The 24,473-nt window shown below is 41.2% G+C and overlaps 3 protein-coding genes across 4 annotated transcripts; 2 read left to right on the forward strand and 1 right to left on the reverse strand.

The window, feature by feature from the left end:
* Window positions 1-2,027: 2,027 nt before the first annotated feature.
* Window positions 2,028-8,169, forward strand: LOC306696949 (chondroitin sulfate N-acetylgalactosaminyltransferase 1-like; the record flags this gene model as incomplete). Its single annotated transcript, XM_079160678.1, has 9 exons — window positions 2,028-2,390; window positions 2,513-2,613; window positions 2,743-2,921; window positions 3,941-4,157; window positions 4,453-4,554; window positions 6,076-6,257; window positions 6,825-6,919; window positions 7,029-7,110; window positions 7,886-8,169. 9 exons carry the CDS (start codon window positions 2,028-2,030, stop codon window positions 8,167-8,169), a joined length of 1,605 nt encoding a protein of 534 aa, XP_079016804.1.
* Window positions 8,170-11,073: 2,904 nt separating this feature from the next.
* Window positions 11,074-16,736, forward strand: LOC306696771 (phospholipid phosphatase 1-like). Of its 2 annotated transcripts, XM_079160470.1 has the most exons (7): window positions 11,074-11,463; window positions 12,817-12,968; window positions 13,063-13,343; window positions 14,794-14,851; window positions 15,199-15,375; window positions 15,838-15,994; window positions 16,094-16,736. In XM_079160470.1, exons 1-6 carry the CDS (start codon window positions 11,406-11,408, stop codon window positions 15,961-15,963), a joined length of 852 nt encoding a protein of 283 aa, XP_079016596.1. In that variant the 5' UTR covers window positions 11,074-11,405; the 3' UTR covers window positions 15,964-15,994; window positions 16,094-16,736. The 2 variants fall into 2 exon arrangements, with proteins under 2 accessions (XP_079016596.1, XP_079016595.1); XM_079160469.1 differs by having other exon boundaries at window positions 15,838-16,736.
* A 2,868-nt stretch (window positions 16,737-19,604) lies between these two features.
* On the reverse strand, window positions 19,605-24,251 carry LOC306697669 (ATP synthase subunit alpha, mitochondrial). Its single transcript, XM_079161686.1, has 11 exons — window positions 24,116-24,251; window positions 23,578-23,653; window positions 22,825-22,994; window positions 22,358-22,531; window positions 21,830-21,996; window positions 21,397-21,697; window positions 21,035-21,259; window positions 20,841-20,948; window positions 20,587-20,731; window positions 20,318-20,468; window positions 19,605-20,227 (listed from the first exon to the last, which is right to left on the reverse strand). Exons 1-11 carry the CDS (start codon window positions 24,173-24,175, stop codon window positions 20,149-20,151), a joined length of 1,656 nt encoding a protein of 551 aa, XP_079017812.1. The 5' UTR covers window positions 24,176-24,251; the 3' UTR covers window positions 19,605-20,148.
* Window positions 24,252-24,473: the final 222 nt, after the last annotated feature.

The raw sequence follows: 24,473 nt of genomic DNA on the forward strand, positions 1-24,473 counted from the left end.
GAGAGGCGAGGGAAGTGCTGGGAAAAGGTGGAGACTGAGAGGAGAGAGGATGGGAGAGAGGAGGTACTCGGTTTGGCCGCTTTACCTCTCAATTCTGACGAGGTAGAGAGGTGTTTCATCATCGTATGGATGAGTAAACTTGTCAGCGCTGGCGAGCACACCGATTTCCTTTCAAGACTATAAAACAAAAGCCTGCAAAAGAAGAAAGATCAAGAAGAGACGAGCAGTTCAGGATGATGGAAATCTGGTCGCAACTTTCCTTTGAGACCCCACAGCAGTTGGTGATTATAATAAAATCTTTCTTCTGTAGAGTGTTAAGTGTGTGTCGGTGGATGATGATGATTGCATGTTTCCGTCTGTGATCGGTTTCATTATTAATCTGATGACCCACATGTGATTTACTGCCGATAAGGTGTCCGACCGAGATGAAGGCACGATGAAAGCTTTGCAGTCATTTTAAATAGATGAAATGATTTTAAATAGCCAACAATATATGGAAGATTACAACCATATATATCCCCGGGTGCCTGTCATGGGCAGCCCACTGCTCCCTATATACTAGGGATGGGTCAAATGCAGAGAACACATTTCCCCACTGCGGGACTAATAAGGGATTGTTTAATCTTTTAATATTATCTAAACCGAAAAAAATGTTCTCAAAGGATTTCATTAGTGTCCAAATTAGGATGAACTTTTTTTATTACAAATTACCTGACTTAATGGTAGAATGCTTTAAAGGGTTATCAACACACACTCTGTCTCTTTCTCATAAACACACACACACACACACACACACAGCTTGGGTGGACCTAGAAACATAAGCAAGTCTTTCATGAGATCAGCCTCTACCTGAGCAATAAAGAGCCATCTGTGCTTTGAATAAACTAATGATGGCAACACACACACACACACACACGCACACACACACGCACACACACACGCACAGGGTGGAAAGACACACAGAGAAATGCTTGTTTCTGTCACTTCCCACCTTCAGCGTCGTGGCACTGCAGAGTGAATGTAAGGTCAGGTTATTTCTCTCTCTGTGCATTTCATAGTAGCCAACCTGAACCTGACCAGCAGCCCAACAGCAGCAAGAAGAGGACGAAACAGACGGTTAAAATGTAATAAGATGCTCACAAACCATTGAGACACATCAGGACGAGACTGACCAGGTTGGTTGGTTTACTTTCTCCGGTTGTCATTTGATTTGTTTGATGCAGTAAGAATTTCTTTATGTCAAAGCCTCTCCTACATCTGTTTCTTACTTTCTTTAAAGTCTCAACAGTCGGATGGACTGCCATGAAATGATGTAGCCTTCAAACATTCATGTTCCCCACAGGATGAACCGTAACAACTTTGGTGATCCTCTGGCTTTTCCTCGAGAGCACTTTGTGTTGTGTGCTAATTAGCAAATGTTAGCATGCTAACAGACTAAACTATGATGGTGAACATGGTAAACATTACACCAACATGCTGATGTTAGCATTTAGCACAAAGCACCGCTGTGGCTGAGTGCAGCCTCACAGGGCTGCTGGCATGTCTGTAGATTCTTAAGTCTTGTTTCCTTGTGGCACTCTGAACTGTCAAACTACTAAAAATCCTGAAAGTGAAACAATCTGAGAAAGTAAAATCTTTTATTGGTTGAACTGCTCACAGTTTGTGGTCATGACCTGTAAATATTCACCACGACTAGACATTTAAAAATAATTTTAAGGGCCAGAAGCCTAAAAGTTTGGGAAACACTGCTGTAAAATGTACATTGTTGTAACAGGGAGTTTCAGCGCTCTGGTGATGATCTGTACAAGCAACACAACACCTGTGAAGATGCTGCCTGAGGATGTGACCGATGCGGACAACATGAGAAAACAGGAGGATGTCTTCTATAAAAGCCATATTTATTAATCTATGGTTTAGGAATTATGGGTTGCTCATCTTTTTGTGGGTGCATCTCCACATCACCAAAGGAGCAGTCATGATTCTATGAACCTCAAGAGTTTTCGCTTTTTTTTAAAAGACAATCCACCATGTTTAAACGGTGGCTTTTGGCCCTGTTGGCCCGGCTCGGCCTCATTGTGCTGGGCCTCTGCTGCTGTCTGTCCGTGTTCTACCTCCTCGCCTGTAAGCCGACGTCACGCGACAGCCAGCAGTCTCTGCTGTGGTCTGGAGGGGTCACCAGTAAGGAGGGATACATGGCCCTGTTGCAGGAGAGGGAGGACTCTCACAGACATTACATCAACAGCCTGACGAAGCAGATAGCCCAGCTGAAGGAGGCTCTCCAGGACAGGACGCAGCAGCTTCAACAGTCCCTGGAAAAAGCTAAAACAAGAGGGATTCTGCCTCAGGGCCTGGAGAGTCTGCACAAAACCCCGACACAGGCTGACCTGAAGGTAGGAAAACATGACACAGGATGGTGGCGATGCAAAGTAGATGGAGGAGTACCGTGTGCTGATGAGATAAATGTTGTGTGACGTTGCAGATGTAGTAGTAAATGTTACACAATTCCCTCCAGGATTTCTTGCGCTCCCAGCTGAACCAGGCGGAGGTGATCTCAGGTGTACAGCTGCCCAGCGAATACGCAGTGATACCTTTTGAAACTTTCACCCTGCGGAGGTGAGTGGGACCGTCGTCCATCGGTAAGGACAACAGTAGAGCGATCAAAGCCTCCAAGGGTACTTCTGATGTCAGGTCCTACCTCATGCCTCTTCATAAAGTGTGTTCATTTGTTGTCCTGTCACTCAGAGTGTACCAGCTGGAGACGGGGCTGACGAGGCACCCGGAGGAGAGGCCTGTGAGGAGAGACCGCAGAGACGAGCTGATAAGCACAGTGGAAACAGCTCTGCACGTCCTGAACGGACCTCAGCAACACACAGACAACACCAGACGGAAGCGCGCTTACTCCCCGTCCGACTTCATAGAGGGTGAGCGAGATCGCCGGTCATTCATTAGAGAATTGAGATTCAAGAGTTTCTGTTTCTATAGATCGACTTACAAAAAACACAATTACAGCTTCATCAATCTCATCAACGCAGCTTCTCATGATATTTTTCTGGCTCTGATTGGATGGTTGTTTTTACAATGAGCACGACACCAACACCTATTTGAATCAGTCAGTGAGTGATTCAGAGGCCTAGAACCAGGATAGGAAACATGAGCATCCATGGGTAAAAAGGGTAAAACATGCAAAGGTCAAGGTTCAAATCCAGGACATTCTTTCCTTTACATGGATACATGGTACTTGGTCATTCTACAACGCAGGGTTGCACAATGAGATGCTTTGCAAATGTGTGGAAAATATTAAATGAATATCCTCGTAAACATACTGTATGTGATTAGTAGTAAAGTCCTAAAGAACTTTAATGGCAGGCATTTTCTATTTGGAGTTGAAAGTGTCTTCTAAAAGTTGATGTTTTATTTTAGACAGAAGGTATTCAAATGAAGATGTGTAATAGCTCATCATTACATCTGTGCTGTTGCCATTAAACCCAGTGCAATCACATAGCAACACTTCAGCCTCTGTCAGGTGATCCTTTATCAACATCTTTAAAACACTGGAAACGCTTTATTTTCAATAATTTCCTCACAATCACCTCGAAATTTCTCTGTGAAGGACTATGTCATTTGGTAATAATTATAGGGAAAGTAAGTTTAGTTTAGTTTGTTGTGTTGAGTTAATAAGCAGGAAGAACGTTGAAACCATTTTTTAAACCATTAATGACTACTGAGTACTAAAAAATAAGGACATTTATTTTATTTTTGCATATTCAACTGACCTGCTGGTTACAGACTAAAAGACGCAACGTTAACAATTGGTATTAAATAATTGGAAATTCACCTATTAAAAACTGTGTCATTACTGTCGTATATCAGTTATTTTTGACACAATTGTAGAAATAAATATGAGGCCGATGAAATAAAGTGCAGTCCGTCTCTGTCACAGGGATGACCCGTACAGTGCGGGACAGAGGAACCGTCTACGAGCTGATGTTTAAAGGTGACGGCCCGCGGGGCTTCACACAGCTCGTGCTCTTCAGGCCGTTTGGTCCCGTGATGAAGGTGAAGAGCGAGAGCGTGGATACCCGCAGCATGCTCATCAACATCATCGTACCTCTTTCCAAGAGGCCGGACACATTCAGGCAGTTCATCAACAACTTCAGGTAACATTTGGAAAGTGGGATAACAAGCTGGCACCCACTCACACATACTGCGATTGTATCAGGGCCTTATTGATCTCACATTGACGGTGCTGAGTGAATCCTTGTCTGAATAGAGTAGCTTGGTTGAAAGTCAATAAGGCTCCTCTCCACTTCAGATAAAATGAGGTGTTTATAGATTATAAAGTTGTGAGTCTAATTGTTGTCCTTATCGAATAAAAAGAGTAATTTGTCTCTAGATAAAGTGGTATAGAAGTGGGCCTAACACATGTATATTTGTATTGTGCTTTGGGATCAGAGAAGTGTGCATCCAGCAGGACGGCAGGGTTCATCTGACTGTTGTCTACTTTGGTCGAGATCAGATAGATCAGGTGAAAGCCATGCTGGACCAGACCACCAGGTAATGTAGTGATGTTTAATCATCCGCTAATGTCACATTAGTCATGTTTCTATTCACATATTTCTATACGCATTTTGATGCGAAAAGTCGAATGGAAACGGAAAAATGTGATAAAACTTCCTCAAATGCCAAAATAGTCTCCAAGCTCGCTTGAGGTGGTTTCTGCCTTTGCCGAAACAAAATATAGCACCAACGTCAAATCAAACTATGCAGTAGCTGAGTTTATTCACTACAAACCAGTTGATGGAAATAAGCCTAATTTGCATTTTGCTTAAAACTTGCTTGACAATTGCATGTAAGCACAGCTATCGCCTTGGTGTGTTGAATATTCACCTACAATATCTTCCTCTGATCTCTGATCTCTTTTCTCTTATAGTCTTTAAAAGCTCCTAGATATACTGTATACAAACATATTCTGTGCATCTCTTTTTTTCATGTAATTTAAGAAAAGGCGACACAGGTTTTGTGTCTCGATGACACAATAGATGAGTTGCTTTCATTTCCACTTTCTACCTTTAGATAAATAATTATTTGTGGTCCTGGGTGACTTTCCTTTATTCTCATGTCTTTCTCCTGGTATTCATTGTAGGGTCACATTTATCTGAAATCTTTTTAAATTAAATAATTGTTTCTGACGCTGTGCATTATGATATTGACTCTTAAATAAAGCCTGTCAGGATGTGCTACAAGTAGTGTGCAGGATCCAGAGATGGGACAAAGTCACTGTTTTGAAAGTTATTTCAGACCAAATTGTTAACTTTAAGTCATTATGTGCCCTTCACCAAACTCTATACCATTTCAATTTTGTAACAGTACAGAAGTACAGTAAATAATAAAGGCTTTTTTTATTACTTTCAAAGCTAAATGATCAGGTTTGACCGGAGCGAGTCAGTCTGAAGTATCATGTGTTGTCTGTCTGCTAGTCTGCACTGATTGACTGCTGTCGGACTGATTCGGTGTCTATTTACATGTCAGGAAAATGAAGAGTCGATTAGTTGCATATTCTTTTTAAACAATTTTTCATTCTTGGGCTTCAAGATGATATCGAGTCAAAACAGCAGTGATATTACTCTTTTTGATTTTGTCAAATCAAAAGTCATCAGATTTCAGATTCATGACCTGAGTTGGAGTCATGTGACACGAGTCCACACTTCCCGCAAGATGATGAACATGCAATGACACTGATGCGTCAATGACATGACACCAAGAGAGCCGATACGATCACTGTAAGACTATATCGAAAACGTCTCTTCTCTGCTCTTTTGGCATTCACTCTCACAGATGTGTCTAAAAAGAAAATTGCAAGTAAGAGAGCCTGTGAGCAAAATACCGTAGATCCTCAATGAGCTACTGTTAACCAACATATATAATGCTGCAACAGTGTGATGAGACTTTATGTCTGGAGATCATTGTTTTTGAAATGATTATTCACTTAACATTATTAAAAACACTCAGATGCATCAGATAACTCTCTATGTAAACAGATTCTCCCATGACTTCTGTTTTCCTCTTCTTCTTCAGAGAGACTCGGTTCAGGAGCTTCACTTTGATCCAGCTGAATGAGGAGTTTTCTCGTGGGCGTGGTTTAGACGTGGGCGCCAGGGCGTGGAGGCGCAGCCAAAATGTCCTGCTCTTCTTCTGTGACGTTGACATCCACTTCACCGCTGACTTCTTAACTTCCTGTCGTCTCAACGCAGAGCCCGGTGAGAGAGGACCGCTTCCCTTCAAGCACTTTTGCCACATCTTCAAAGCGATTCTATCCAGCATGATTCCGACAACAGTCTGTTTCTCCAAGAATAAAACAAACTTAGGTTAAAGTTGACGAGCTGGGGGTGAGAACAGGTTGTCAGCTCGTAGAAATTCAATGTCACACCTGGTGCCTCATATGCTGCCTGCACTCTGTTTCTGCCGGTTTTTGTTGCACTATCCTCATAATTAAAATGATTAACCAGAGGTTTCAATTTGTCCCTATCTGTATCTGCATTTATCAGAGATCAGGTAGCAGTCAGTAATTGTTTTCTTTGTTCAGGCCTGGATGTTATTGTTGCTCATACTAAAGATCCAGTTCTTATTCTTCTCACTCCAGTCAAACCTCTGTTGGGGCTGCAAGTAATGAAAAATGCATCACTTCCTGGATGCTAAGGATTTTAAACAGAAAAATGTGTTTAAGATTGAGGGTGTTTTCAAATATGAAAAATGTTAATAGTTTGTTTACATAATGTTTACACTATTAAATGTATGTGAATGGTTTGAACTGTTTTTGTCTCTAGGTAAGAAAGTGTACTATCCAGTGCTCTTCAGCCAGTACAACCCCTCTATTATCTACAGTAATCAGACACTACTACCCTCTGTTCAACAACAACTGGTAAGTAGAAAATAAAATACATACAAATAGCTAAATTCACATGAATTTATTCGAATTAATTGTCAGGATGTCATCAAGATGTAACAGACTGACTTGTTTCTTGTCTCAGGTGATGAGGAAGGAAACTGGATTCTGGAGAGACTTTGGGTTTGGCATGACATGCCAGTACAGGTCTGATTTCCTCAACATAGGTAATGGAAACGCTTGTGTCATCACCTATTTCACTAATGTCTTGTTTTGTAAGACATTTATACAATTCAATATTACAAGACACATACCGTGTAGCAAAAAGAGTACAGGACTCAATTTAGATTTTAACTTACCCACTGAACAAGCATACCTGAAGTCAGAAGTAAAATCCGCCACCTTTTATGTTGATAAATCAGTGCTTATAGTAAGAAATAAATTCCCTCGTACATGCTAGATTGAGAAAGCTGATTCCTCCTGCTGCGGAGCCGTTGCCGGCTTTGCCTACATGTACCAGGATGCATTGCATGCGAGTGGCGAGTTTGCTACATCTGACATAAACAAAATAAAACGTCAATGAAGGAAATATAGTTACACCCAAACAGAAAACAACAACCGTACACTCTCTGAATTCAAGTGTCTCTTATACACCAAACTAAGAACGACTGAATTGCCTCGCTAACGCATCGTAAAACACACTAAACTATTTCCACTGTTCCAACAATCAGCAACTCTGGTTAAGTTGAAATAAAGCCTTAATTCACTGAGTAAGATGTGAAAATATGCTGCTGAATCCTCAGCGGCCTTGAGAGGCCTCTCACTGAATACGTCTGAATATCCAAGTCAGTCAAAACACTGTACACTGTACACTGTATACAATCCTCATCCATAACATCCTCTTTACCCATATTTTGGGAAGCCATTTTCGTGGTTGGAAAAGCTATAGTTGTATGCACTGATTCTCAGTGCACACGTCTAAACTTCTCTACTTCCTGGCAGGTGGTTTTGACCGTAACATCAAAGGTTGGGGGTTGGAGGACGTGCACCTGTACAGGAAGTACCTTCACAGTAAGCTGATGGTGATACGCTGTCCGTCTCGCGGCCTTTTCCACTTGTGGCACGAGAAGAACTGTGCAGACGAGCTCCCTCCAGACAAATACAAGATGTGCATGCAGACCAAAGCCATGAGCGAGGCCTCGCACGGCCAGCTGGGAGAGCTGCTCTTCAAACGAGAAATTGAGGTTCATTTGAGCTCCCAGAAGCAGAGGAACAGAGGAACATGATGGGGACAATGAAATAGGGCTTTGGTGACGTTGTTAGTCACTGCTCTGTAATTTCACGATAATGTATGTTTACTTACATTAACTATTCAGCTTCAAACAACAGACGATTTACTGGGATTATTGTTCTCCATATCGACACATAAACTTGTGAAAATAATGACTGATGTATTTTGTGTGAATAAAACAATGAACTATATGACCTATTGGTGTACTGTATGTTTTCTTTCCATAGAAAAGTCACAGTGGGAATGTGGCAAAAAACTTCTCTAAATAGTTTGTGTGGTTTAATGTGGTTTTCTTATAGCAGTTGTTCCCAAACTTTTGCTGAAAGTAGAAAAAAACTTCCCCAGTTTATATCAACCAGCAATAATAATAACATTAATTCAATGTTATGAACTAACTTCAATTACATTGGGATTTTCTTGCAAAAGTCAAAAGAACAATGTCTCTCTTGCTATATATTAATCCTTAACTAATGCATGACTCATGATTAAATTAATGAATGAATGAAGAATGTATCATACATTTCTGTTTCTCACCATCAACAAATGATTCAGTAGCTTTAACTGTATGTGATTGGTTCACACTTCATAGATCATTGATTGAGGAATGTTTATTCATAGTTACTTCATACATTCATTGTAGTGCAATAACATTAAAAAGTAGACTATATTTCGGAACCATGGATTTACTTTCAAACGCAGCATATAGTACAAGTCCTCATAGAAATATGAAGCTATTTTTTTTACAGGTAGATACATAAATGAGAAATGTGATGGATTAATTTTATTATATTTTTAATAAGAATGACATTAGCTTGTTGACGTTCACCAGTTGTTTTTTCTGCCCTGTCACCAGTCGGATGGGATCACATCTTTCTTTATTGTTCAAAAGTAAATCTGATTCAGACTTTTATCACAACAGACATTTTGTCTCGCTATAGCAGACAACTTGTGTTACACTGATAATGATTTTTCACATATTGCACATAGAGCTATCATTTGTGTGTATACGTGTGTTCAGGCCTATAGCCTGACGAAGATACCACCTAAACACCATAAAGAAACATTGAGGGAATTCCCAGACGGTTATCAATGTGGTGCATTGATGATGAGAGAGTAAACTCTTTTCTATTAATAGTACTGATGTCAGCTTATTAACTCTGCAGACAGAGAGGGAGGGGCAACTCTGTATCAGCCGAGCGTCAACACAGGCACGCGATAGGCCCAAAACTCCTCTCCCACTTCCCCTGTCCCATGCTGCATTCAAATACACCTCGGAAATGCCATACAGTGTCTGTCCAATGATAGAAAAGACTTCCCGGGCACTCATCTTTCTGTTTACTTGACAAAAAGGAACAAATTGCAACTACAGTTTGTCTTTGAATAGCAACGACATTATACTAGATCGTAACAGCATCAATGAATTATTATACTTATTATAGATATTATAGATATTTAAAATCATTTGTTACTCTCTTATTCCAAATTACAATTTTTTGGTTCTAACTAAATACGCTTAGCATTACATGAAACATGAAAATGTAATTCAGCTGAGCCAATATTTGAGTAAGCAATAAAACATATCCGACACATTAAACCTACAAACCTTACTCTCTCAGTTAAGCACAAAAAAGCAATTATGTAGAAACACACTACCTGTTTGACCAGTTGAGTAAGCACATAAAATACATTTTAGCTTGAGACATAGATATTCACAGGCCACAGCAAAATACTAGAAAAAAGTAACTTTGTTGCTAACACACGACAAACTAGCAAAATAGAACTGAGAAGCTAACATTAGCTTACGGTGTATGAGAAGTGCAGCTAACGCTAATTAAGACTTGACTCTGCAATGAAACTGTTTCACAGCATCTGAAGACTGCTTGACTTCAATAACTGGTTTGACTTAGTTTCTACTGTTTCTCAGCTTTTGTAAAGCACAACGTTGTTACACGGACCAAATACCTTTCGCTCAACATGGCGACTCGGAGGGACTCCCTTCCGACATTGCGGGTTTCCCCGTGTTTGATAACAGAAATAAAAGCATTGTGTTGAAACTTAAGTCAATAGCTCAATTGTATACAAATGTATTATTTTCTATTTAAACCCATTTTGTTCAGTTGGGTCATGAGGGCTTTACTCAGGATAACTTTGGTCACAGGGGACCAGCCGGTAGACAGTAATCAATGATGACTTTAGCTAACACCAGTGGTGGAAAGTAGTCTGAATAACTAAGTACATGCGATCAAGTAGGCTACTGTAGCCACGTCCAATTGTGAGGTACTTGTATTTCCATTTATTCATTATCCACTACATTAATTTGACAACTTGCGTTACCAGTTACTCTGCATATTCATAATATATATGCAAAATATAATCAACAAATCAAATATGAAATACCTTCAGCAGCTGCAACATTAACATGCGTACAATAATCGATCTGCGATAATAGGCTAGTACAATATAATAGGCTATATAGGCTGTTATTTTGAAATGGTCCATTCTGAATAATTCATAATTTTATTTTTGAGGCTTTAAGTATATTTTAATGCTAATACGGTACATTCTTTTAATACAGGACTTTTACCTGTACCAGCGTCTTTCTACAATGTGGTATTGCTGCTTTTACAAATGTAAAGTAAGTAAAGTAGGCTACTTCTCCCACCATTGACTAACACATATAAGTAGGGAATTACACAGAAACACATGATATAGTTGAAACACTTGGTTGTCAGTTAATTGATTAGTATTGTGATGATTAATCCCCAAACCAACGTGACAATAAACCATCTCAGAGTTTCCACAAAAATGTCTTTATTTTTCCCAGCGTTACGTGAAGGCAGCATTAACCCGGAGCGCTCGTCGCTCTCGTGCCTCATATGTGTCTCATCCGAGGACGGGACGCTGTTATGAGCTGAAGAAATATGATGGTTTGTGAGCGGCTGGGAGGGTGAGCGGCTCTTCGCTTGTGTGGTGGTCTTAGATTAGATTATTTAGACTGTAGAGCAGTGTTATTACAGTAGTAGCCTACTATATCTTTAATTCTCGGTAGTTTTAGTTTATCGGACAGTCCCCGGAGTGCGGTGGTAGCACAATGACACTGTTTTAATTTTGTGCTGGAGTAGCGAGACATGTGCGGCAGAAAGACCGCTACTTGTGTCGCGTAAAAGCAGCCGGGACAGCCGGGACCGGACATTTTTGACGAAGACAAGCGCCAGAAGAAGGAGACGCAACATGTTTGAAGCTGCGGGGATTCCCCTCATCGTGCTGGACTTTATCTGTCTCATCCTCGGTATGTGAACCGGATCCACCCCTGTCTGTTAAACCGACCCTTTAATCCGTTTTGTTTAATTATAAAGAATTGCAGCTTGTTAAAGTGGACTTTCTTTATCGCCAAAGTCCTACAGCACAACTATTCTGCTTTAGAGACTTATTACATGAAGTTGCCCGCATGGCTGTTGAAACAAATCAAACGATTTGCATACACGTCACACATACACACTGGAGGCTTGAGGTTTCAGGGAACCAGGCAGGAAGATGGAAAAAAAGGGCAACAAAGTCTGCGTGTGTGTGTTTTTCCCCCCGAGCAACGCTGTATTTTTAGCTCAGTGTTTATAGTGTAATCATTGCTCAGAGACGAGCTGCAGGGCTGCTAAATGTAACTGTACAATACTGCAGTAAAAGTAGATTAAAGAAAACCTTTGTACTGCCACAGTTCAGTTTGATAGCTGCCATAAAGACAGAGAGAGGTTTAAACACACGGAAATCTCTCCCTGTCATTCATCTGCGCTCGCCCTGCTTAGTCAGTGTCCTGTGGTCGCCTGTGCTGCTGACTGGGCACCAATCCTCCCATTTTGTTGTTGTGCTGGCAGCAACAATCAAACTGGAAAGTGTCTACTTCATTATAAGCCTATGTTGAAATAAAAGTAAAAGTGGTAAAATTATAAAATTGCAAAAAAAAGCATTTTAGGTGGAGGACGGACTCACCCCAATAAGATCAGCATAACCCACGGATGTCATTCACAGCCAGTTTTAGGTTATTAGAATTTCATAAGACAGCGGTCTGTGAAATTTGCCCTGCAGTAGGTTTAAATGAACGAGCCGAAACAAAGGTCTATGACAGCAATGATCATAAGAATGCCTATTGCATTGCTGACTTCAGGTTTGCCAAATGTCTTTTTTTGTGTGTGAGTAGAATGAAACAAATGTGAAACCAGAGCAAGTTGAAGCAAGTTTTATGTGTGCTTGGTGGTGATTCCTGGACAGATTAACACAATAACAAACCTCTTCAGCTGATCTCACCTTCATAGTTCTAGTATCTTAAGTCAAACATGACTTTTCCAATATACTCCTGTTGTAACTCAAGTCTTTCAATTCAGTAATTGTGCAGCTAAATAAAAACCCACAAGTCAACAGCTTCTATTACCCTAAGGTGGGAAAACGCCTATGTGATGCCAACGTTTCACGTTTCCTGTGACTAAAACTTAAAATTATAGCGTTGTGTAATAGTAGCAGTGGCTCAGACCTCTGAGTCACACGAGTATTTGCAGCTGCTTGTAAACGTGATGTACATTTTGATGATAGAAGAAGCCGACAAAGAGGTGGAATTTATACAAACGATCTGCATCTTTCTTTCTTTTAACAGTTGGACTTCCATTTGTTATCCTCACCCCTCAACACAACCCTTTCAAGCGGGGTTTCTTCTGTAACGATGAGTCCATCAGATACCCCCTCAAAGAGGACACCATATCCTACCAGCTGCTGGGAGGAGTCATGATCCCCTTCACGCTCATCGTGGTAAGACAACAGTCGTCTTCTTCCATAAGTTCTCTGACCTTGAAATGTCAGTAGGTGAGGTCACTTATTGTTTCCTCTTCTCCTCTGTTGGCAGATCGTCTGCGGCGAGTGCCTCTCTGTTTACATGTCTCGCATCAACAACCACTCTTTGGGGACCAAGTATGTAGCGTGCGTCTACAAAGCCGTGGGGAGCTACGTGTTCGGAGCGGCTGCTAGCCAGTCTCTGACGGACATAGCCAAGTACTCCATCGGTCGTCTGCGGCCAAACTTCCTGGCTGTATGCAAACCAGGATGGAATAGCATCAACTGCAAAGCTGGCGGATACATCGAGAACTTCACCTGCACCGGAGACAAGTTCCTGGTAGATGAGGCCAGGTAATGGTCCTGAACACGGCGGCACCAGCTTCTTTTTTTAGGAGGGGAAATGCATACATACAGTAGTCTTGGACTGATTTATAACATTATTAGCTTTGCGTAATAGTAGAGTCTCTCTGGGAGGAGCCTGATCATTTAGTGGCCAGTCATTTGCATTAATTTGCAATGCGTGTAACTTCTATGGCAATCTTAGTACTTAGTATAACAATTTCATTAAGTTACAGTGTTTACAAGAGACGGATTAAAAGGAGAATCGCCAAAATGTATGCAGTTGACCGAGATATTTCCAGTGTTTTAGTCCCCAAAACTCTAAATCACACACTTTCCACAATGCAATACAATAAATCGAGATTTAAAAAAATAGCTTTCGTTTCTGGTGAATTGAAATGTCAACAGAAGTAGAACAAAAGTTGCATATAAAAGCAACTTCAAAATACATTTAAATCTAGAATACTAGCATTATGAGCATGTACTATTTATAAATGAGCCATTAAAAAGAGGTACTAAATACTATACACACCAACATTAATAGTTGACTATAAAGAGTGTCTTTTCATTGGACCCTCCCAACCTGGTAGACGCCCAAACTTTAGGTGTAGTCACATTATACACTGGCTCCCTGTAAGAGCTCGCATCCAGTCTAAGACTCTGGTGCTAGCCTACAGGGCAGTGAAAGGAACAGCTCCTTCCTATCTCCAGGCCACGGTCGAGCCCGACACCCCCGCCCGACCTCTTGGCTCTGCTGCATCAGGGCGATTGGTTCCCCCGTCGCTCAGAGGTCCCTGCGGCCGATCGACCCGGTCACGGCTGTTTTCTGTCCTGGCCCCACAGTGGTGGAACTCCCCACTGACGTCAGGACAGCAGAGTTGCTGCCCATCTTTCGGTGCAGGCTGAAGACTCACCTCTTCAAGAACTGCTATCCTGAGCCTTCCTCTTAGCACTTATTGTATTCGTATTAGTTTGTTGCACTTATTGTATTTGTTTGTTTCTGCACTGTACGTTTGCTCTGGTTTATGCTCTTAGATGCTTGTTTAAAAAAAGGAGATGCACTTGTGACTTCTGGTGACTAGTAGTTCTCCTGAATACCTTTGTTGAATACACTTATTGTAAGTCGCTTTGGATAAAAGCGTCTGCTAAATGACTGTAATGTAATGTAATGTAATGTAATAATCATGACATCAGTTATTTCCAGATGAGGCTCCTCTGGAGTCACAGCAGACATCACACAACTGTTAGTTGCTAAATCATGCTCCATGCAACTAGCAAACTGATTTAGATGTGTGAAATGAGTGGAGTTCCCCTTTAATCCATTTCTTAATAATATCAACGTGGTAAAATGACAGTGAAATAGAGTTTGATTATGATAGACCTTCGTTATGAATGAATGGGAAGTGATTTGATTAAGCTGATGGTGCCTAATTTCATTCTGTATTTTGTTTCTTTTTCGTAGACTGTCCTTCTACTCTGGTCATTCATCCTTCTCTATGTACTGCATGCTGTTCCTGGTAGTAAGTACATCTTCTCTAACTCATGAACTATATAGCCTAAATGTGGCTTACGTTTGAGTGCTAGAAATGCAAAAAACAGTGATTATTCTAATCAATACCTCTGCTTGCTCTGTTTTTACTGTACATACCATTTAAATGTACACTATAAATGACTAAATGTATGTACGCCATTGTCAAAAAAGTATACTTATTACAGTATGGACCACACAATTCTCCTCAGCAAATGCCTAAGCTGCCAACACATGTACTGCAAATATTTGCTCGGACAAAATAAACAGTTTGCCTTCTGTTGGTGTGACCCCACAGCTTTCATTCTAATATTTAATCATTTACTCTTCCTCCTGCAGCTGTACATTCAAGCTAGACTGAGGTCAGAATGGTCGCGGCTCCTGCGTCCCACCATCCAGTTCTTCCTGACCGCCACTGCCGTGTATGTGGGTCTGTCCCGGGTGTCCGACTACAAACATCACTGGAGCGACGTGCTCACTGGCCTCCTGCAGGGAGGTTTAGTGGCCACTCTCACAGTAAGCTTCATCTAAAGCACTATTAGAATAATGGCAAAGCAAGGCATAATGTACTTTTATACATCACAACATGCAACTGAAAATGTCAGTTTATTTTAAAAGGACATTTAGAAATAAGAAAGAATAAATAATTCATCAAACAGGTAGATGTAAAGGATGAACAAGGCATTTTACACAGAAACACATTAAAGACAATATAAGGGAAAGTCTGATGTACTTTAATTATATATTTCTGTCTTAGTTGTACAATTAGGGGCAGCTATGGCTCAGGAGGTAGAACAGGGTCGTCCTTTAGTCACACAATTGTATACATCATTGGTATGAGAATGTGTGTGTGAATGAGTGACACATTTTAAAGCACTTGTCCAGTACGGTAGAAGGTTGCTTTATAAGTGCGGTCCATTTACAAGTACTTGTATAACAGCAGAATGTTTTTTAATAGTGTTGCTTGTTTTTCTGCAGGTGTTCTGTGTGGCCAATTTCTTTGAGCAGCCAGTGGAACCCGTAGTGTCACAGGGGGAAGAGGCCTCACACACCAGTTTACAGGAACATCCTCTCAATGGGAACCACTACGGCAGCACTGACTGAATCTGAGGCCTCAAAGACAATACTCTATAGGGTCTGTACACCTTCAAATGGCCACGAAAGGACCTAAAACAATGAACTGCAAGTGTTAAATATTAACTGCTTGTTGTTTCTGTACATTTCTTCGACATAGTTTGGAGCCGACGACGCCGCAGGCTTCAGCTGCTACCTTTGGTGTGGTCGGTAAACTTTGATTAAAAGAAGAAATGTACAGAAGACAGTTCTTGCACTTTACTGAGATATAAAGAAGCAGAAACTTCTGCAGAGGTTTTGGGTAAATCAAACATGATATAGTTTATGGGATGACGAAACAAAATACAGCATATTACCTGAGAAAAAGTAGCTCTTTTTTTTTACAGTGTAAGCTTGTTGTAAATGGGGTTGCTAGTGTATATTGGTCTGATGTTGCCATCATGAATGAATGGAATTCCTTTTGCCCCAAACATAATGAGCGTCTGTGTGCGCGCTGCAAGCAGGCTTGTAGAGGGCCTGGTACCTGTGAATAAGAAAACCTGGACTGTCCTTAAACCTCAGATGAAGACTGAACTCATATATATATATATATATATATATATATATATATATATATGAGCTACCTGCTGTTATGTCCCCTCCCTGGTGTTATTTCATGTACGAAAAATACAATTTTGTTTTTACGGTTTGTATGAAGCTCTATGGTTTTGTCAATGCAGCCACTTTAAACAGTATTGTTTTGATCAGTGCTGGGAAAAAGAAGTGTGACAAATAAAGAGAGCTCTGTTTTGCTACTTTGTTACAAAGAAGGGAAGTGACTCCTGTGTGTTTTGTCTGTGAAAAACAAAAACAAAGCAGATATAATACAAGTGAGCCTTGGACAAAATGCAGCTGCAGATTTTTTTTATTTGCTACAGCAGAATAGCTCATTGTATTTTCCTAATAATACTGCAATGTGAGGTGTAAGGCATCAAGGAAGAGAAACCAAGGGTGTGATCCAGTAACCAACTTCGTCTCAGAAATGCAGCCCTAAAAGAAAAAAAACACTGCTTCGGTATGTGTTGAGTTAACACGGAAACCACAAGCATGCCAATGTAGCCCTTGTGATGTCAGTGGAAAAACGTGTTTGTTGTCCCGGTGGCATCATTAACAAAACAGACTATCGCTGCATATTTTTGCAGGTTCTAACACGAACAGGTCGGCTTGTCTTCACCAAAGGAAACTGTCAACAGACATGCGCTGATCCTTGGCTGCTAATGAACATCTACTTTAGAGTTTAAATCCTATTACAGTCAACTAGGTTTAGTTTAACACACAGTGACAGCAATTCACCACACTCATCAATGTTAACTCAAGTCTACAGGCTCCATTCAAAAACACTTGCATAGAATCAGCAGGGCTATTGGGATTCTTCATCATAATAGCAAGAGCTCTACGCTGTGCCTGAAAACTAAACAAACACACCTCACATCAGCCAAAGACTGACATTCAATGTAATTAAATTCACGTTTAATTGACATGATGTTATGTTGTCGATGCCCTGTCCTTCATACGACCCTAACTTTGGGCATCTTTCCACTGGACGTCCCCGCAGAAACAAGACACTTTAACTAATCTGCAATACATACACAACTCTGTTTCCCCCTGTTCTCTCACGGGAAACATTCCAAGTTTCAGTTCCCATTAACTCTTCAGTTATAACTGCCAGTTAAAGCCATACCTTAGCATGTCATTTTTTAAGAATATGTTGATAGGAAAGTCCCTCAGAGAAACCTACCATTGTCTCTTGCTTGACTGAACACTGCTGAGCTTATTAAGCAAATCTGATTTGGAGGCCAAACAGCACTGGCCCTGGTCCTATCTAGGGAATGACATGAATGGGTGTTATATAGATTCCTTCCCAAGCACTTTAATTTGTAAGTATGCATGCAAGCAGAACTGAGCGGGGATGTAGAAATAGGCAGTTTAAAATGCTGGGGAAATTGCAAAAAGCTGTTCAAAAATAAAAAGAGCCCGTTTATAAGCATTAGGGAATATTCTACTATATCACTAACAAAGGGAATTTGAAGATTATTGCTAAAAAATTATACAAATATTTTACGGGAACTGGATCATGACACCAAGTTCGTTTTGTCCATTGTGAAGCTGCTCGCGTTGCTGTCACTTCTACTTCCCCCACGTCTGAAATCTGACCGATCATGTTGTGTGTTGCTCCACAGAGCTCTCGCTTGTTGTCACGCTGACCTCGACAATAGCCTGTTTTGAAAGCAGCTCCATTCACTCTCACATGTCACATGTCTCACTTTATCTTGCCAGGCAGTGATGCCACTGGAGAGACAAACGACTGAGAATACAGTGGCAGCTTTTAAAGAATTGACACTGAAACATCATGAATTTAATTCCCCTCACACTACACTTACTTTTGTTCCAGACACATACTTTTCCAGCCCAGTTTTCTTGAGAGAATGACTACTCAAATAACCTCACGTAACAGGAGTCTATAAACAGTTTAAAAATGGGAGAAAATAATGGATGCAAATGGATCCGTAAGCAGTCTTTGATAGAGTTTCATATGGAGTAACCCAGAGAGAACAAACCACTCGAGTGTTTGAGAGGGGACATGAAAGAGAAATACAACATTGGGAAAGGAGGTGTGAATAGCAGGTTGGACAGCATGATACAGGTTAACTTGAAATTGTTGTGGAAATACAGGTATGAAGTTCATACAGGCTGTTACACAAGAGCACTGCACCTGATGACTCATGACAAATGTGCATGGTGGCAATAAAGTCACGCTCAACACTGTCAGCCAGTTTGCTTTCTTTAATAAACCTTTAAGTTTCCCATTTCATCTGTAACAGTTGGTGCGTTGGCTGTATACTTGTATATAACAGGAGATCAAAGTAAGGCGCAAGTGAGTAAAATGGGAGAGAATGGCTTTGCTGTACCATCATGCTTATATGCTGAGATATGTGATGGAGAATGACATGTTTGCATGTTTATAAAAAAGATAAAAGCATTCAAAAAAGAACTGCATACCAAACAGTGTTCTAGCAACTAGGTTTGAATGCAGTCCACCATCAGTGAGATGTTAAAATAAGCTTTGGAAGGAGAAACTGTTGAGAGGCTCCGTCTACATAGTGGCATCTATGGCCACCTACTGGACATGAATGATACAAATAGCTACACTATTTGCTTTACAAGTGTCAAGTTAAATGATTAGAAATAGAACAATTAATATATACATCTTCTCAGTGAAATACAAAACCTTCTCTGGTCACAGCTTTGCTAATAAGATGATTAGCAGCTTGTTTTATAGGAGGGTACATTTGTACATTTCTTTGGGCCGGACAAAAACAAGCAATTTGAAGCACTTTTGGAGTAAAAACATGCTGCAATAGATAAAGTACTGTAATGATCAGTTGATAATGATGGTTATCGTTGGTTGCCCACTGCTCCCAGTAGGCTAAGGATGGGTCAAATGTCATGTATCTAATGTAAATGATTATAAAGTTTAAGTTGCAACACTTAAGCCTACAACTTTCCATCACCTTAAACAGAAAAGACACCAAGAGTCCTCTCGATTTCAAATGCAATATAAAATAAACTGAACGTACTTAAAGTTTGACAGGCCAGACTTGCCACAAGATATAACACAGGACAATACAAGATGGATTTGATGTGTGACAGCGTCACTCAATTTATTTCCATGGTATTAAACATTTCAGCCACAGAGACCGGGCGTACAGTCCTTCCATCCTCTGAAACAGTGAGGAGCAAAAACAGTGAAGTCTAAACATTTGCCCTCTTAAATATAATGCTCTTATGAACAACTCGTAACAGTAAACAAAATTCAAGACTGTGGTGTTTGGATTGTTATGCATGTTACGTTTTGGTACACTGAAACATTAGGCCAACATAAATTCAAAAGCACATTAAATGCGTTTAAAGAAACGTATTGTGTGTTTGTTCTTCCCACACAAGTCTTTACTCCTCTGCCACTGGTGAAATCTGCTCACAGGGAACCAACCTAAAACACTAAACTTACTGAAGTTAAGCTCACAATCAGAAGAATTTTACACCACGGTAGGGTTGTAAAATTTTATTTGGAGAAATCTGTACATGGAGGTTTTGGCCTTCAGTGTGTTCACGTATAGAAGCATATTGGGGACACAAGACAGGTAGCTGACTGAAGATCAATGGAGGCGCGATCCATTACTCGAAACTGGACAGGAAGTTCAGTACAATCTGCTTCAGTTTAACATCTGATTCCTCTGAGATCATGCCTTCAACCCTGAAACAGAAAACATTGAGCACTTTTTAAAAAACTGCAAATACCCACTTTCATTGATCAAACATATTGCGGCAAAGGACTATTTCTCACCTGATAGAGTTAAGCAGATCCTGGTGCTGGCCGAGGACGTGCTGCAGGAAAGCCTTCTCGAACCGTGTGATCTTGCTGGGCTCCATCTTGTCCAAGTGACCTCTGACACCGGCGTAGATGACCGTTACCTGCTCCTCAATGGCCATTGGACCTAGAGGGGGGAAACCAGTTTTGTTTGGCATTTAAAAAAAGACGTACAATACCAGCATAGCATTTCTATTCTACTTCCTGGAGGACAGAAATAGGAAAGTTGGACAGTTGACACTCACAGTACTGTCCCTGCTTGAGCAATTCAGTGAGCCTGACTCCCCTGCTAAGGAGCTGCTGGGTGGCAGCGTCGAGGTCAGAGCCGAACTGGGCGAAGGCAGCCACCTCACGGTACTGGGCCAGCTCCAGCTTCATGGTACCGGCCACCTACAGGGTAGAAATAAGATTATTTATAATGCTGGAGATCACAGCCTCGAGTTGATGAAATGCAGGATTTGTTTTTATAAAAATGACTGAATTTAAAAATGAAACCCACCTGCTTCATGGCTTTGGTCTGGGCAGCAGAGCCTACTCTGGACACAGACAGACCCACGTTGATAGCTGGGCGGATACCCTTGTAGAACAGCTCAGTCTCCAAGAAGATCTACAATAGAGGAGCATTGTAACGTAGAATGTTTCATGTACGGGCCAAAGCCCAACCTATAATATGAATGACATCTTTGGACAAACCTGTCCGTCTGTGATGGAGATGACATTGGTGGGGATGTAGGCAGACACGTCACCAGCCTGGGTCTCAATGACGGGCAGGGCAGTGAGGGAGCCGCCGCCGAAGTTGTCGTTCATCTTGGCAGCTCTCTCCAGCAGACGGGAATGCAGGTAGAACACATCACCGGGGTAAGCCTCACGACCGGGAGGACGACGCAGCAGCAGAGACATCTGACGGTAGGCAACAGCCTGAGAGGAAAAAAAGAAGACTTACCACGGCTGCACTTGGGAATACCGATTCAATTTCTAATATTCATCCAGGAGATATTTTCCAAAATGTGATTTCAAGCTATTTTTCATTTTACAACAGCAATCTGCATCCTCACCTGCTTGGACAGATCATCATAGATGATCAGGGCATGCTTGCCGTTGTCTCTGAAGTACTCTCCCATGGAGCAGCCAGAGTATGGGGCCAAGTACTGCAGGGGAGCAGCATCAGAGGCGGTGGCAGAGACCACAATGGTGTACTTCATGGCATCAGCATCAGTGAGCCTCTTCACCAGCTGGGCGACAGTGGACCTCTTCTGTCCAATGGCGACGTAGATGCAGTACAGCTTCTTCTTCTCGTCAGTTCCTTCGTTGAAGCGCTTCTGGTTGATGATTGTGTCGATGGCAATGGCAGTTTTGCTGGAGAATGAAAATCAATTTTAAAAAACCATACATAGCAACTTTAAAATTGCACATAAGCTTTAGTACCCTTTAATCCATGGAAGGCTTGCATGTCCAAAGACACATCAAAACGTTTGCCAAAGTATTTACCCGGTCTGCCTGTCACCAATGATCAGCTCACGCTGACCTCTGCCAATGGGCACCAGGCTGTCCACAGCCTTGATTCCAGTCTGCATGGGCTCCCTCACAGAGATACGAGGGATGATACCAGGAGCCTTCAGACCCACACGCCTACGGATGCTGTTGCCCAGAGGACCCTGAGGTAAAAATAAATATGGATATTAAAAGCCAAACCCACATATCAAGGTACCAACAAGTGTGTCAATAAAGCTATTATTTAAATAAAAAAAAAAAAAAAAAAAAAAAAAAAAAAAAAAAAAGAGTAAACAAGCAACAATTCTAATGTGTTACTTTAACTTGGATCACATTGTTAACTGGAGTTTTAAGCATCGTTGGTGTTTAGACAGTTGCACAACACTAAGTCAACCAATTGGAAAAAACAGCAACATTTGATCTTGCTTTAACAGATGGACAAACTGGTCTGACCGATCAAAACAAGCTCAATCTACAGTAACTAGATTTTCTCCTTAAAACATAAGTTACAGTGGCTCAGGTCACCTTTCCATCGATGGCATTTCCCAGAGCGTCCACCACACGGCCGAGCAGCTCCAGACCAACAGGGACATCCACGATGGCACCGGTCCTCTTCACGATGTCACCCTCCTTGATCAGTTTGTCATTACCGAACACCACAACACCAACGTTGTCGGGCTCCAAGTTCAAAGACATGCCCTGGAGGAAAAAATATTGTTTTACACTGGTGGCTTTGTCATATTAAAAAAAAAAAAAAAAAAAAAAGGTAGGAATGAAGCTAAACTGAAGGTGTTGGCTATTCACGGTTTTGGAGCATTTCAGTTTAGGAAAAGGGTACACAATGTTCTTTTGCTTTTGTTACTTCAAGATGACAGCACTGTGGGGAATACACATCTATAATACTGTTGGGTAAGTGTAGCTTTAAAAATCTGTGAGTTTAGAGCTCAACCTGGAAACAAAACATCAGTTTTATAATGTTTTTTTAAAAATACCTTCAGTCCGGAGGAGAACTCCACCATCTCTTCTGCCTGGACATTTCTCAGCCCATACACTCTGGCAATACCGTCACCAATGGACAGCACGCGGCCGGTCTCCTCCAGGTCGGCAGAGGTGTCAGCTCCCAAGATCTTGTCCTCCAGGATTGAAGACACCTCGGCGGTGCCTGTGTAAGACAAGACATTACAGGATCTCGCTTAGCAACAATGAAAAACACTTTCTGATTAGAAAGTCATGTTAATTTTTAAATAAATGAAGAAAGTGTTGGATTATCCCATATTAATTATAAAATTTGGGGGAAATGAATCCCTCAACTAGATGAAATGTAGGCTTTTGGTTATAATACTGTGATATATCTTAGTTACAATTAAATCAAATAGTTTTCTTGACTAGTATAAAGATTACAGATAAAATAATCCACTAGTTTATGATAAATATTGTACAGGCTAAGACAAATGCAACAATATTGATTACAAGTCAAAGATACTGATGTTGCAGTGATTTTGTCTGTTTCTTCTACACACATGTATATTTATGTTTATCTAACGCTTCATAATGGTACACACTGATGAGCATGTTTGTCCAGTAATTTCAGACCAACATGTAGAATGCTATTCTGTTCATTTGACCCAGTAACTACAGAGACAAGCTCTTTACACACAGTATGATCAATGACCTTCATTAATCACCTTTGGGAGACGACCTAAAGTACAGAGGATAAAGTATCGGTCATGTTGTTTTCGTCTCACCTGTCTTCTGCAGCCATGGTCTGTGTGTGTGGAGGTGGTTGACCCCAACGCAGGCGATCGGTAGCGCCTTGGACACCTGAACAGACGTATTTAATTAATTGCAAATAAAAGGTTCCCCACACATATTGCAGTTAAATATGTTAAAAAGTGCACTTTAAACGCTGAGCAGGAGTAGCGCTGCGCAGCGGAGACGACGTGCGCTGTCAGGCTTCCTGACCTTCAAAGCGTGGCTGAATGAGCCGTTAGCTGGTGGCTAGCGTTAGCATTGCGTGCTAACTTTAGCGCCGCTTGCAGCAGGACGGAGAATGTCGTCTCACAAGGGCAACTTCGACAAACACACGTAATGCAACAATTTTAAGGCAACTGACGCGAGTCGTTATACAAGAGAACTTAGCTGCGTTTAAGGCCGCATTAATAAGTCGATAAGTCAGCTAGCGGCCTTAACGTTACCCTTCACGCCCACAAGGTTCACACAGATATTAGATTAACTTGCTGCAACATTCCCATCAGATGTAGATATTATAACTGAAATACTTACAAATCCAGCCCTTCTGGGCAGGCTCCTGGCCAAAGCTGCTGCAACTCTCACGGTTAACATTTTGTCGGGTTGACCTGTCCTCCACCACTAGCGGCTTCGACCTGGCTGAGAGTTAGAGTGTAATGGCTGAATGGACTCTTCTTCTATTTATGTGACACTGACATTACGTTCTCTGCTTTCCTGCTCGACTCTGCCCCCTGTCGTCACGGGGATGGTAGTGGACGCAACACGTCCCCCCCCAAAACTTTACTTTGGACGAAGCTGGTCGACTCTATTTTACAATATATAGCGCATATCGTTTAAGTACAATTAGTATCCTATACCGCTCTTTAAAAACAATATGTGACAAGTAAAAGTC

Source organism: Pholis gunnellus, assembly GCF_910591455.1.
Source record: "Pholis gunnellus genome assembly, chromosome: 6".
Lineage (NCBI taxonomy): Eukaryota > Metazoa > Chordata > Actinopteri > Perciformes > Pholidae > Pholis > Pholis gunnellus.

Coding starts and splice junctions, on each gene's coding strand:
- LOC306696771 (XM_079160469.1), top strand. CDS start 11,406: ATGTTTGAAGCTGCGGGGATTCCCCTCATCGTGCTGGACTTTATCTGT. Junction 11,464..12,816: donor CTTTATCTGTCTCATCCTCG/GTATGTGAACCG, acceptor TTCTTTTAACAG/TTGGACTTCCATTTGTTATC. Junction 13,344..14,793: donor TTCCTGGTAGATGAGGCCAG/GTAATGGTCCTG, acceptor TCTTTTTCGTAG/ACTGTCCTTCTACTCTGGTC.
- LOC306697669 (XM_079161686.1), bottom strand. CDS start 24,175: ATGTTAACCGTGAGAGTTGCAGCAGCTTTGGCCAGGAGCCTGCCCAGA. Junction 22,532..22,824: donor AGTTCTCCTCCGGACTGAAG/GTATTTTTAAAA, acceptor TTTTTCCTCCAG/GGCATGTCTTTGAACTTGGA. Junction 21,698..21,829: donor ATTGGTGACAGGCAGACCGG/GTAAATACTTTG, acceptor TTCATTCTCCAG/CAAAACTGCCATTGCCATCG.